This window comes from Habropoda laboriosa, unplaced genomic scaffold (genome assembly GCF_001263275.1).
Source record: "Habropoda laboriosa isolate 0110345459 unplaced genomic scaffold, ASM126327v1 scaffold172, whole genome shotgun sequence".
NCBI classification, from domain to species: Eukaryota; Metazoa; Arthropoda; class Insecta; order Hymenoptera; family Apidae; genus Habropoda; species Habropoda laboriosa.
Genome location: NW_017100331.1, coordinates 196566 through 210843, shown reverse-complemented (window position 1 = coordinate 210843; position 14278 = coordinate 196566). Strand labels below are relative to the sequence as shown.

At 34.9% G+C, this 14278-nt stretch overlaps 1 protein-coding gene across 1 annotated transcript in view; it reads left to right on the top strand.

Annotated features, from left to right (window-relative positions):
• LOC108574433 overlaps window positions 1–14278 on the top strand; it is a 28766-nt gene that overhangs the window by 14367 nt on the left and 121 nt on the right. The window contains exons 14-32 of the mRNA XM_017937024.1: window positions 254–728; window positions 1193–1434; window positions 1521–1870; window positions 2918–3195; window positions 3302–3477; window positions 4097–4264; window positions 4555–4701; window positions 4790–4868; window positions 5759–6285; window positions 6821–6979; window positions 7384–7677; window positions 7957–8140; window positions 9092–9239; window positions 9591–9856; window positions 11056–11693; window positions 12117–12284; window positions 13639–13794; window positions 13875–13953; window positions 14072–14263. Of these exons, the coding sequence (XP_017792513.1) occupies window positions 254–728; window positions 1193–1434; window positions 1521–1870; window positions 2918–3195; window positions 3302–3477; window positions 4097–4264; window positions 4555–4701; window positions 4790–4868; window positions 5759–6285; window positions 6821–6979; window positions 7384–7677; window positions 7957–8140; window positions 9092–9239; window positions 9591–9856; window positions 11056–11693; window positions 12117–12284; window positions 13639–13794; window positions 13875–13953; window positions 14072–14263 (4726 nt within the window). The remainder of the gene's footprint in view (window positions 1–253; window positions 729–1192; window positions 1435–1520; window positions 1871–2917; window positions 3196–3301; window positions 3478–4096; window positions 4265–4554; window positions 4702–4789; window positions 4869–5758; window positions 6286–6820; window positions 6980–7383; window positions 7678–7956; window positions 8141–9091; window positions 9240–9590; window positions 9857–11055; window positions 11694–12116; window positions 12285–13638; window positions 13795–13874; window positions 13954–14071; window positions 14264–14278) is intronic.

The window sequence follows — 14278 nt, the reverse complement described above, 5'->3', positions numbered from 1 at the left end:
AATCGGCTTATTTCTGTGAGTTTTCATCCAAACTCATCACTTCTAAGTGTACTTGGCTCCGCTAAAACTAGTAAAACAATTATGACCAACTTTTTCATACAAATACTCCACTGTGCGTCGCTCAGACGTCTTTTGGACATCTTTAGGCTTTTACTTGACGTCCTTAAGACGTTCAGAAGACGCCTGTGTGCCACCTGGATGGTATCCACAAAGAATTGACAAATTTGTTCACGTAAACAAATTTTGTTTTCAGAAACTCCATGAAGAAAATCATTTTCAAAGAAACTCCTAAAATGCCTACGTATCTGGTAGCACTGGTAGTTTCGGATTTCGTTTCAGTAAAAAGCAAGGACGAGATGTACGGAGTATGGGCAAGACGAGACGCCATCAATCAAGCAGAAATTGCCCTGTCTGTTATGAAACCGCTGGTTGATATTTTTAATCGAAATTTCGGTATCCCGTATCAGCTGCCAAAGCTTGACATGGTTGCATTACCCGACTTTGTGTCAGGTGCGATGGAAAATTGGGGCCTGTTGACTTATAAAGAAAGAAATGTACTATTTGACGAAGAACTATCAACCACCGCGTCGAAGCAAAGTATAATTAACGTAATATCGCATGAGATCTCCCATCAATGGTTTGGAAATCTTGTCACTCCACGTTGGTGGAAATATATCTGGCTGAACGAAGGCTTCGCTAGGTATTTCCAGTACTTCGCAAGTGACGAAGTAAGTATTGTATACTTGCTTGAATAGATATTTCATCAGCAATGGTCTTCGCGTAACGACGATACCACGAATTCTTTTTAAATTGTTAGTTATAATTTTTCTGTTGCCGAGACAAGTTTAACGAACTACAACAAACTCAATTTCATATCGATGTTTCACGTGGCGCAATCAATGACACGCTGTTAGGACCTTATTTCTATAATGGCGCCTTAAATGGAAATAAATATTGAAATTTTTATCACATGTGCCTACTCGTTGCACTACGAAAATCCAGACGGAATCATTTTTTTTCAGGATCTTACTAATAATTTTGCAACGACTGTTCACGTTTGTTTCATATTTAATAAGTGTCCTAATACTTGTGAACGGGAGTGTATATATGTATATGTTTTTAATCTGAACATTTTTTCAATTTATACCATTCGTTAATTTTCCACTCTCTCTCGTACTTTGTTTCGAAAAAGTTAGACAATTCAACGTCGTCCTTGGAATCTCAATTTGTCGTGGAGCAGCTTCACTCAGCCTTGGAAGTAGACAGTGCAGCATCTAGCCACGCTATGACCCACGACGTCTACAGCCCAACACAAATTAGTGGAATGTTCGATACGATTTCCTATGCTAAAGGTGCTAGCGTGTTAAGAATGATAGAGAAATCACTTGGTCGTGATGTATTTTACAAGGGCCTGCAAAGTTACCTACCAAAACGGTGAGTCTTTGTACAACGATCAAATTCCGCGATATTTTCAATATCGCTATGTATTTTATTCGTACGTTTCGTAATTATCATTTTAGGAAATACGATGCAGCTGTACCTGAAGACCTGTTCGACGCTTTTAAAGAAGTAATCACTGATGAGAAACTTAAAAACTCAATTCACGATATTATGAACAGCTGGACTACTCAGCCTGGTTATCCTGTCGTCAACGCGACACTTCGGCAAGACCGTTTAGAGCTCAGGCAAAAAAGATTCCTCCTGAATCAAGAAGATCCACCAAGTACAAGCACTTGGCACATTCCGATCACATGGACATGTCTCAACACATCAAATTTCAATAACACAGAACCAAAATTCTGGTTTAAAAATGCACTGGATAGCGTCCCAATTCCATGCGATCACTACTTGCTGAACATACAACAATCCGGTAGGTAATTTTAACAAAATACAAGCAAACACGTGAAAACTTTAAAAATGTAATAGAATTACTCTTTTTTAATAATTACTTCAACAGTTAGTAATTGTAACTTTTTAAGACTGGAGTTTATTAAGATCGAGAATTTTATGGATTTACACCTTCCGAAAGCTGGAGGTTAAGTTTCGATCTAGAAGATCGACAAAATCGAAATTGCTTTTCCACACTTTCTTCAAATTTCAGTCCTATTATGAATTATTTAATTTATCTGATAGTAGATAAAATAGCATTAGTCGTCAATTGTCATTACCCTTTTATTGTACGGACCTTGAAACAGCTGTGCCGACCACCTGTTGCTTTTGTTTACGAATTCGCTATATTTGTTCCATCGACTGTACGTTTTATAGTTGGAAGGCCTCTCTTCGGTTGGACCTTTTTTTTTTCTTTCGTGGATGAAATCTTCAGAAAGACACCCCCCGGGAGGAGGGAGGCGGGGTAGTGTGGGATTCTTACTCACTAAAACCTCCATGGTGATCCTTTTCGGCCAGGGGACCACGCCCGACACCGCCCCTTCCCTGAGGAAGCGCCTTCCCCCTCGCGGTCCCATATACCCGAGCCGGAGGTTTCAGCACCTCGGCCCTGGGGAGGAGTAAACTCCTCCCCCAATTCCTTCGGTCGGACCTAGCGCATGTGATGCCCAAGCCGCGAAGCAAAGCGATCGTAAACCAATTTGGCTACTAATTTCCGCGCAGATCTAATATCAATAATAATAATTAATATCATAATTTATAATTCTTTTATTGTAATGTAATCGTTATTTAATATTTCCATTATTATAAATAGACTGCGGATTTTTATGTATTTATGGGAGGGACAAAGATACACAGAATGCACATAGTAAGCAAAAATATAGAAATATACCCAAAATATAGTACTCAATATAATATTTAGCGAATAAACAATTTTTCTTTAACTATATTCATAAAAATATTAATATGCATAAAAATCCGCAATTTAATTACAAATAACAAACCTAACGATGAAAGCTTTTGTTTTCAGGCTTCTATCGCACAAATTATGATTCTCAAAGCTGGAAAAGAATAATCGATTGGTTGAAGAGTGATCAGTATAATAAAATACACGAGATTAACCGTGCTGCCCTAATCGATGATTTGCTACATCTTGCCAGATCAGGATACGTTGATTACGTTACTGCCTTGACTGCGACAGAGTATCTGAGCAAAGAAACTAATTATTTCCCATGGCGCGCGTTTTTCAACAGTTTAACTTATCTGTATAAACAGTTCGAAGGAAAAGACGCATTCGGTACATTCAAGGTATGCATATTACAAAATCATTTGTCGAATTATCTTTATAAAATAAAGTTACCCCTCGTTTATGAGAGTATCACGTTCTAAAAATCACTTTTCTATTATATTGCAGCATTATATTAGTACGCTTTTAACACCGATATACAATAAGCTTGGATTTGAAGATAGTCCAAGCGATAATCGCGTCACATTATTGTTCAGATCACATGTCCGCAAGTGGGCATGCAAATTCGATGTAGCAAATTGCAAGTACAAAGCGTTGGAGTATTGGAATATTGACGAAACAATGTTAGTATTGCTCGTAATTAAATCACTAGTAACTAATAATATATTGCATGAAACAAGGTGACAATTTTACCAGTAACAATTTTATCGGTGAAACACTTTGGAGCAGTAAAAGTGTGTAGTATGATAATTCTATTTATTATTAAATTCAGTTTCAGATTTTTCAGAAAATAATACACACATTTAGTGTCTTTTGAAAAGAGATATAAAATTTTTCACAGCAGTGGAAAAAATTCACATTAGAAAAAGTATTTTAATTAATTTTCATTAATTATTCTTCTTTCTTTGTAAAATTATTTTTCTTTGCATTAATGGTAAATGTTGCCTGTCTTAATAAAATAACGTAAATATTATTTATTTACTAGTTTCTCTGTTAAAATTATGCAACGCAAAATAAATTCTAATTAGGTATACGGAGACTATTTTCACTGAACGTACCTTACATACGTCAGGGTAGAATCATAAATTATTATAGAAATTGCTACTTGTATTATTTGAACTTTCTGTACAAACAGTTTTCTCTTCAATTTCATTTCAATCAACGTTCACAGATATAAAATACTATTCTGAACACAACTATACGCAACATTGAAAGAGTTATTCTATTAACGTTATTTTATAGGATTCCAGCAAATTATCGTAGTGTAGCATACTGCACAGTTGCTGAACAAAACGACCTTAAAAGTTGGTTACGTTTATGGGACCACTATACGAAGTCAACATTTGCCGCAGAAAGAGTAATAATTCTTCAATCTTTAGCTTGCACGACCGATAAAGCTCTCCTCAACATGTAAGACTACTTCGTTCATATTCCAAAACAGTAAAATGTTAATTATACGAATCTCTGACTCTTGCATTAATTTACGTATTTAATTCTTTCTCTGTTTTATTGTTTCATTACCGAATAAGTTAAAAATGTTTAATTTAGCGAATTTTTATTTTCTATATTTAATTCTTTTTTTCTACACTTTGTATTCGAACAATTTGTATGTGAAGTATTGCTGTTAATTTATTATTAGGCTAATTGCAAATTATCTCGAAAGTTTGTCTTAATAATTGTCGTTTTTATGGACTTTGAAGGCTACTTAAGAATGCAATCACGAGAGATTTTAATATACGATTAGAAGACAGCTCGAGCGTTTTTACTTCCATTATTGGCGCCAGTCAGGAGGGAGTTGAATGCGTAATAGATTTTGTTCGACATAATTACAACCAAATTAGTAACTAGTAAGTAGAATGCTGTAACATGCGACATGAATTCGTAGTATAACATTTTCAAAGTAATTGTACTAATTTTACTGTGTGAATTTTATAGTCAGAAAGAAATTCTCAAGGTTAACAATATCGTAAACACGATCGAGAAGAATATATTTAAGAAGGAGATTCATGCAAAGGTAATTATGACTACTTTGTGATATTATCTGAAGTTATTATTATTTTAGACAAAACTATTTGTCTAAAACAAATTATGTCATACGTGTAAAACGTTGTTATGTGACTGTCATAAACGAATGATTGTCAAAATTTAAAAATTACCAAATAGAATCTCATTTATTGATAATAATTTCAGATAAGTTTATTACAGAAATTTGACACTATTTTACATTCAGACTTGTTTCATAACGCACACTGTTCCAGTTATTAAAAATCACTTAATGCACGAATTTACTTCACTTAATCGTACTTTATTGGTCATTTTTCCATACTTGCGAAAATTTTCAATATTCTATCGAAAACATGCAAAAAAGTGTATTACTTGAAACTGACAAACCTCGTTCATTTGTAATAACTAGTCTATTATGGTATTTATCAATATATTTGGAAATATTGTACTTATAAAATGTATATTAGCGACATCCACTAAAGTTTATTGTGTAATTTATAAGAAAGAAAGAGAATAGCAGAGTATTCGTCGTAAATATCCTATTAACTAGTAATACTTTTATATCGCAGAAACACCGATTATTAATCACAGGAAATGATCTTTTATTAAAAATTTTAAGGATCAAAAATCAAACAATACTGTAGTATCGGGGCCTCCATACCCAAATAGGAAACCGACAAGGGAGAATAGAGAGGGAGTAGTTGGCGCAGTGCGCAAAGCCTCGGCTTGCCAAGCCGAAAGGTCCCGGGTTCGATTCCCCGTTTTGTTGGGTCCCTCAAAATTTTTCCGTCGGTTCCTACACAATACTTACACTCATATTGTACTACTAAACCTAATTTCACCATTTTCCACCAAACCATGTCAAAGAAAATATTAATTCAATATATGATGTTTCCACAGTATATCGAACTGGTACATTGGCTTGAAATGAATGAACGATTAAATAAAACAATATATAAGGTGAATTATGATTTACAATGGGGTGAGAAACACATTCCGGAAATACACGAATGGCTGGAGAGACACTATCCATTATTGGATTATCGTCTACCAAAACTGTTCTCTCCGCTGAAATACAACATTACTCTGTCTCCATATTTCGAGGAGAAGAACTTCACGTTCGACGGGAATGTTCAGATACTGATGAAACGTTCTATGGACTATACGTCGCGCATAGTTCTTCACGCCCATGAACTGAAAATCAAGAAAGTGTTGGTATATCAAAACGATTTAGAATGGATTCAGGGGAAACAATTAAACACAAGCAGTGTCATATCAAACAGCGACACTCAGATGATATCAATATTCATGGAAAGCTTTATAAAAAGCGACATGGTCCTCCTTGACATTGAATTCACGGGTACCTTGAATGACAGGTTGGAAGGCTTTTACCGAAGTTATTATGTCAATGCGGAAGGAAATGTTCGGTAAGTAGAATAAAAAAAATCTAATCACAAGGAAAGTTTAGCAATTTGAAAATTCAAAAAATATTTGACACTTTGCAGAAGTGTAGTTCAATCGAAGGTATGCAATTTGAAAATTCAAAAAATATTTGACACTTTGCAGAAGTGTAGTTTAATCGAAGGTATTAACTGAACCATTTTTTGTCTCGGCAATGAAACGGTCGTAGAGGTGAATATTTACGAATCCGTACAAGATTTTTTCTTTTAATTTGCCCTCACCACTCTTTTTCCGAAAATTCTTTATCACCGCAATGTAGAATATCAAAAACCACATAACTTTGAATTTAACTATTTTGTCTATATCCTGTTCGGTTTCGTAAATATTCAGGATAACATGAGAACTCATAACTTCTTCGAGGGTGTGTGTTTTCACCCCTAGGACCGTTTCGTTGTCGAGTCAAAAAATGGTTTACTTATTAGCGTCAATTGAACTACACTTCTGCAAAGTTTCAAATTTTTTTTGGACATATGGAAAATAATATTCTTTATTGCTCTTCAGTTGGTTAGCTACGACTCAGTTTGAACCGAATTATGCCAGACAAGCATTCCCATGCTTCGACGAGCCATCCTTCAAATCAAAGTTCGTAATCAACATAGAAAGACCTAAGGATTACATTGTGCTCAGCAATATGCCTCGTGCGTTGCTATCTCCATCGGCGTAAGTATATTAAACGAAGTATAAAAACAAACGTATTGCAAAAACGAAGAATAGTAAAATATTTTTCTAAAATGCAGACAGGTATAATTTTGAAATGATAAAGTGTTCAAATATACACTGTTACCACTTACTCTTATTCACACCTGTTTACCATACATATACAGGGTGTCCCAGTTTTTTTTATGGACCCAAGAAAGAAAAAAATCTTAGAATCATGTAAATAATTTTTTAACACATGCATGTTTGTTTCTTTTAATAAAAGGAATCCAAATATATTCCTTTTCCATTTTAATCGACTCTAATTCAAGAATTATATTATTAATCATGATCCTCTGTGTTAATATTAATTATCCTTTATTTTGTACCAATTATTACAATTATAATTATTTCTGTCGTATTTCCAGTGCTCCAAATCGTGTATGGGAAACATTCCAGGAAACAGTTCAAATGTCGACCTACTTGGTCGCATTCGTTGTGAGTGATTTCGATTCCCAACCAAATGCGTTCAACCACGTACAGGTATGGAGCAGACCTGAAATTACTCGCAGCGGTGAACTCGCGGCAATCGCGGCCAAGCGAATGCTCGATATTTTGTCATTGGACACGGGCCATGAGTACCTCTTGCCGAAATTAGATCTAGTAGGAATTCCAGACTTCGCAATGGGTGCTATGGAAAATTGGGGTCTTGTTACGTTCAGGTAAATCAATGTCCTACAGTTCTAAAAACATTTATTCTTACATTTACTTTTCACTCTTATAACTCGTTTAAAATCGTCATAAAGAAATTTATTCAATTACAGTATCGTCCGTATCGTTGTTTGTATAATATTCATTTTTGTTAAGTTCAAATTGATATGTTCATTTATCACAATAATAAAAACAATTTTCAACTGTTTCTTTACTTTTTTTTCTTTTAACGATTGTAATTTTATTGCAATTTTATTACCAGCACGTGGAATGTATAATTATTTTTACAGAGAGTACGGACTATTTTACAACAAGAGTGTTACAACGGCCAAATACACAGATTATATAATCACTATAATTGCGCACGAGCTTTCACACATGGTGTATGGAAATTTAGTTACCTGCGACTGGTGGGAGCATATATGGCTTAATGAAGGCTTCGCCGAGTACATGCAATGGCGCATTTCCTATTTGGTGAGTGTTTGTACGTCATTTAGTAAAAAAATTGGCTCGTCAGATAGAGAAAGTTCCGCAATGGCAACTCACTCTTCACGATTTATAATAATACACACATGCTCGGTTGAAACGAACAAAATCGGGCTACTCGTTGCAACTCTTGCGAGCAGGATAGCGTTTTCATTTCAAGAATTGACTCCTGAACAGTTCGATAAGGAAAGAGAATGGATGAAACGAGAATAAACGAGATAGGCGTAGTGCGTCGAAAGTAGCGACAATCGACACCTGAGACTCGAAAAGTATATCACCTGCCTTCCAATATCAAAAATTTCAATTTCTCTAATTTTCATCCTATGTTCATGAAATCAGTACCAACGAATTGATGAGATTCTCCCGATGAAAATGAGTACAAACTCAACATAAATCGGACTACTTTTACCAGTCGTCAATTTAAGTATAACAAATTTTTAAGGACGCTTTTAAAACTTAATTAACGACTGACCAGTCTGATTTATGTCGTGTTTACATTCATTTCCATCGGGAGAACTTCACCAATCCATTGGTACTGTTTTCATAAAGATAGGTTGAAAACTGTAGGAACAGAAATTTTTAACATTTACTGATTGCGAACTCGAGGCGCACTGAGTGGTGGGGGAAGAGTGAGAATGATTCAGCTTACTGTTCAAGTTGTGAGCACTGAGTGGTGGGGGAAAAGTGAGGATGGTTTAGTTCAATTTAACCGAGCATTACTGTACAGGTAACCCTTGTTATTGCTATTGTTACCCTTCTTGTTTGTCTTTATTTATCTCTGTCGTATTAGTTTATTCATTAGTGTATATTTGGATACAATTACTGCTAATGTTCAATGTAACAATGAATAAGAGAGAAATCTCTTATTCATCTGCTCGAATTTTTCACTTATGAAAATTATAGAGAAAATGTAATAACCTTTAAATAAATTCATCATAGTACCGTCCATATTTCGGTTACGACGAGCTATTCGTTGTTGATGAACTGCAAGCAGCTATGCAGAATGATGGTGCACACCCTATGAATAATCCTGTTAGTAAACCTTCTGATATCCCGAAAATTTTCGACACCGTTACTTATGGAAAATGTAAGTAATTACAAAGTTTTTATAATTTACAACAAAAGGTGTAGAATCCGTACATAATGCAAATAATTCAAAAGAATGTTTAGCTAAAATAATATTAATTTTGATTCTATAATTCACAATGAAATGAATGTTTGAAAATTATGCAAATAAAGCAAATGCAATTAACGTTAATTAAACGCATTAAATGATTATTGCTCTGAACAATAGATAAATGATACAAAACATTCATTGGTTCGTGGTATCGCCCACTGCTATTTATTCATTGTTCAAATACAATTTAATTCTATTTCGCTGTAACTTTTGTATTTATAAAAATTAACATCTTATTATTAAACATCAATACTCTTACAGCGGCTAGTGTAATACGAATGATAGAAAAGACTTTGAGACCACACATTTTCATGAAAGCAACGAAACTGTATTTAGAACAACATCGTTTCAACAATACGACTCCAAAAGACCTTTGGCAAGCTTTTGATGATACGATCGAAAAAGAAATCGGCTCTAATATCGATTTCGGTATGTCTATGGAAACATTAATGGATGGTTGGACCAATAAACCAGGATATCCGGTTGTTGATGCGACGTTGAATCGCAACAATATAATATTGACTCAGGTATTTTCCAAAAGTTAGCAGCTAATTTGGATCTAAGGAATAAAGCAATACTTCGAGATCATTTTTAAAATCAAAATGTTCTTTGTAGAATACGTCATTTTAATAGAATAATATTAAAAAAATATATAACTTCATACTTTTCAGTGAAAATATTTCTTAAAATTTTTAGCTTTTTAATTCTTAGTTGGTAATTAGTGAAAATAATTGGGGAAATTAAATTTAAGTCCTCTAAAATCAGTGCTTAAAATAAATTCCACAGAAAATTTTACCCCTGATTGATTATATATGCACCAAGAATCACTTATTAATGAGCATTTCTTGTGAGAAGTATGTATAGTTGGTGGAAGAAATATAGCCAGGTCGTAAATTAAAGCGTTAAGAGGGTACACCACCCTTGAAGCATCTAAAAATAGGTAAAGTTTGAGAATTTCTTTCATCGATAACTACTAAATGAAAAGTTTCAATTTTTCCGGAGGATACAAATGTAACTTTCAACTTCTTTCTGTAAGTCTTAAAAAGTGCAAATCTTACAAAATGGTAGAGTTATCGTGAAACATGTTCGGCTCCATCGCCGGCAAGGATTACAACGTTTAAAATAAAAAATTTTTGGTAATTTGTAAATAAAAATGTATTATCTACAATGTCGCGTAAAATTTTTTCAAAAATTGTAATTATTATAGAAATGGTGGCAATTTGAAGAGGGAAAATCTCTTTCGTCAGAAAAAGCAAATTTAAACATTTCTAAATAATTAAATAATTGACATATCGAAAAAATCTTACGCTACATTATAGGTAAAGCGCTACATTTTTATTTATAAATCAGTAAGAATTTTTTATTTCAGATGTTCCAATCCTCGACAGCAAGGGCAGTAAGCAATCGATGTTTTAGCAGAAGAGTTTTCGCAATAACTCCTCCATTTTGTAACATATTTACATTCTAAAAGTTGGAGAAAAAAATCTGAAAATTACGTATATATCCTCTGAGTCAATTGAAACTTTTCATTTAGTAGTTACCTATTAAAAAAAATTCGCAAATTTTTACCCATTTTTAGACGTCTCCGGATTAGACGCCAAAAACTTAATGTAACACTTTCGTTCAGCTTCGTTTTCCGTATGGAATATGAAATACTCCAAACGAACGATCGTAAAATATTGCTATACAACTATATGGAAAACAAAAACAAACTTTACTTTTCCAGAAAAATTTCACCACATATGAGAACATCGATGACTTCTGGATACCAATTACGTTAACATCTGCTGATGAAATAAACTTCCTAACTACTACGGCGGAAAAATGGTTAGGCGGGAAACCTCTAACAATTCCCTTGAAGCAACCGAACTTGTGGTTCCTGGTGAACGTTCAACAAAGCGGTTATTATCGTGTAAATTACGACGATAAATCGTGGTCGCGCCTTATAAACGAATTGAAAAACAATCATAATACGATACACGTGACGAATCGCGCTCAAATAATCGACGATCTTCTAAACCTGGCTCGTGCCGGCCATGTCAGTTACAACATTGCATTGACCGGTACATCGTATCTAAGGAAAGAGAAGAACTACTTGCCGTGGAAGGCATTTTTCAATGGAATGAACTTTATTCTACAGCGTTACGAAGGCCAGAATAGCGTAACTGCGGTAATGAAGTATATTGTGCTGTTAACCCAAGACTTATACAACGAACTCGATTTCGTAGACACGGAAATGGATAGTCACTTCAATCAATTAAACAGAGAACTGATCTTGACTTGGATGTGCAGATTGAAAGCTAAGTCATGCATAGACACATCTATCGAACTATTCCACAATTGGCACGAACGCAAGGTAAACAGGTAAGATTTCCTTTGCCATTTTGTATTTAAATATCACATTAGGGAGTTTCAGTGACATTATATGTCGTAGACTTTATCTACAAACTATGCCTACAATTATGTCTAAAAATGTGAAACTTCCTTTCATCTTTTGCCATTTCTTTCATCAAAAATATTCTTCTTCCATCTTGTCCACCCTTTGAAACTATTTAAATTACGCATAAAAATTTTCTGATACCACCGTAGCTACAGAAAATAATTCGATGGCCTATTTCACGCGACCCACCCTGTATAACAGAAGAATTCCCTTCTGCAGAATTGTACCGCAATTCTACCTTCTTCACTTACCAATACCGTTTTCAAACAAACCAGTTAAAAAGTAGCATTTATTATAACATATCTAGGGAGCAGAAGAATATATTACATTTGCAATTGGATTTTTAGTATTTCACCAAATGCAAGGCCAGCTGTATACTGCACAGCCATAAAGCACGGATCGATCATTGAGTGGAAGTTCTTACAGCAGAAATATTTGGAAGAAAACTTATCTTCAGAGAAACGAATCATGCTGGATGCGCTTGGCTGCGCGACCAACGCCAGTACATTGAATATGTAAGTTTAAAATATTTTACGAGATTAAAATCTCTCGATTATTATGCGATAATTTCAAACACGAACCATGCACTTCCCGTGATTCTTGTCGAATGGAACTCCAGTTGACGAGTATACAATTTTCACAAATAGAGCGCCGACTAACGTACTCACCGATTTACATATTTTATTCTGATTGAGCTGATGTGCTCCGAAGAAGAGCGCGATACAACATGATTGGCTTGTAATTTCAATGCTCTCAAGGTGTCTCAAAGTTCTGTCCAGAAAATCTAATCTAAGGATAAAAAAATAGTGAGCAGGTTTAGGTCGCGGTGTAGCTGACTATCAGGTTAAGTCAGGACAGAATAGCGTGGTTGATCTGCTGGCTAGAATTTCGAACAACAGGCTAGAACACACTTTTTGACTTTCACTTGAGAATAAAGAAGGGTAATATTTATTTAGACACTTTTAGTTGTAGAAATTATTTTTAACGTCGAAATTTTTAATTCTCGGTATTTGTTCCCCCCATCAGGAGGGAATTTCCTCCGGGACGAGACCCGATCGTCATCTATTGTTCATAGAAGAGTAAGTGCGATAGCCTTATTCTATCCCTATTCGCTGACTATAAGGGAAGACCTAAGAGTAACTGCGATAGCCTTATTCTATCCCTACTGGCTTACTGACAGCGAGCCGTCGCAAGTTCCCCTACATCTCCCACTTTTAGGCCCTGCGTGACGTCAGAGGCTTCACTTTAGGTTTTTCGGACAGTACAAATAGGAACTTTTATGAGGACTAACGAGAACTTGTGGTTAGTTCGTCCCTCTAGTGGCAGAGCGTAGGAGGGTCGCTACAGAGATAAACAAACGTACGTGATTAGGACAGAAGCGTATTCACAACCATCAGATACTGTGACACTAAACCTGAGAAGTCAAAGCAAGCTCGTATAAATCCGCTTCTGAAGTATCGTTCGCCAGGAAATAGCTGGAGTCCCTTGATCTATCACATGCTCAACATGCGAATCTTTTGTTTATCTCTACTGACTCAACTCGTTGAACGGCCTTTTTATGAGTTTATGACAAGTCTATCGCCTATTGAGTGGACAGAAAGTTTATGAAAAATCTATCGCTATTGAGTGGACAGAAATAGGGCTCTAGTTAGAAAAACCGGTTTAGATAATTGAACTTTCGACTGATAACCATAACGCTATCCTAGCCAAGTTCTTGTGCCCATTTTTCCCCAATAATTCTTGCGATTTTATCAGTTTCTCGTTCGTACACTGTAGACAAATTAAACAGATTTTTTGAAACATTTTATCTAAACGAACAAGATTATTATGAAATCTTTCAATTACGATGATTTCTTTGTTTTCTCGCAGGTATATTGAATATGCGTTGGTTCGTAATTCCTCCACTCCTCCCATCCGTAAGATGGATGTTAATACCGTATTTGCTTCTATCTACAAAAGTGGAAAACTCGGAGTAGACGTGATGTTGAAGTACATATTAGAAAATTATAAAAAATTATACAATTTGTAAGTATAAAAATAATAGAGAAGAAAACAATTCACATTTGGCCAGCACTAAAGGAAAACGATGTTTCGTTTACTTTCAGCTATGGTAACTGGGACGGTGTTGAAGAATTAGTTTCTAAACTAGCGCCTCATCTTTCTACGGCGGACCAAATTAACCAGGTATATCAAAATCCTATTAATTAAGTTTCTCACACTTTTCAATATGTTTCTTCCTTTTTTTGTTTTATATTTAGTCGCATTTATTTTAATGACACTTATAGATAAATTACTTTGACAGTTGTTGCAGCTTCAACGCGTCCGCGACTTTAATAACACGATAGTACAATTGAACATTAAATCTGCAATTGATACTGCAACAGAGAACCAAAATTGGTACAAAAAATATTCAGGAACCATTAATAATTGGGTATTGAGCCAGAATTCAGGTGGTAAAACCATTCCAAATAGCTTATACATAATTTCTACGACAGTATTTTCAATGTTT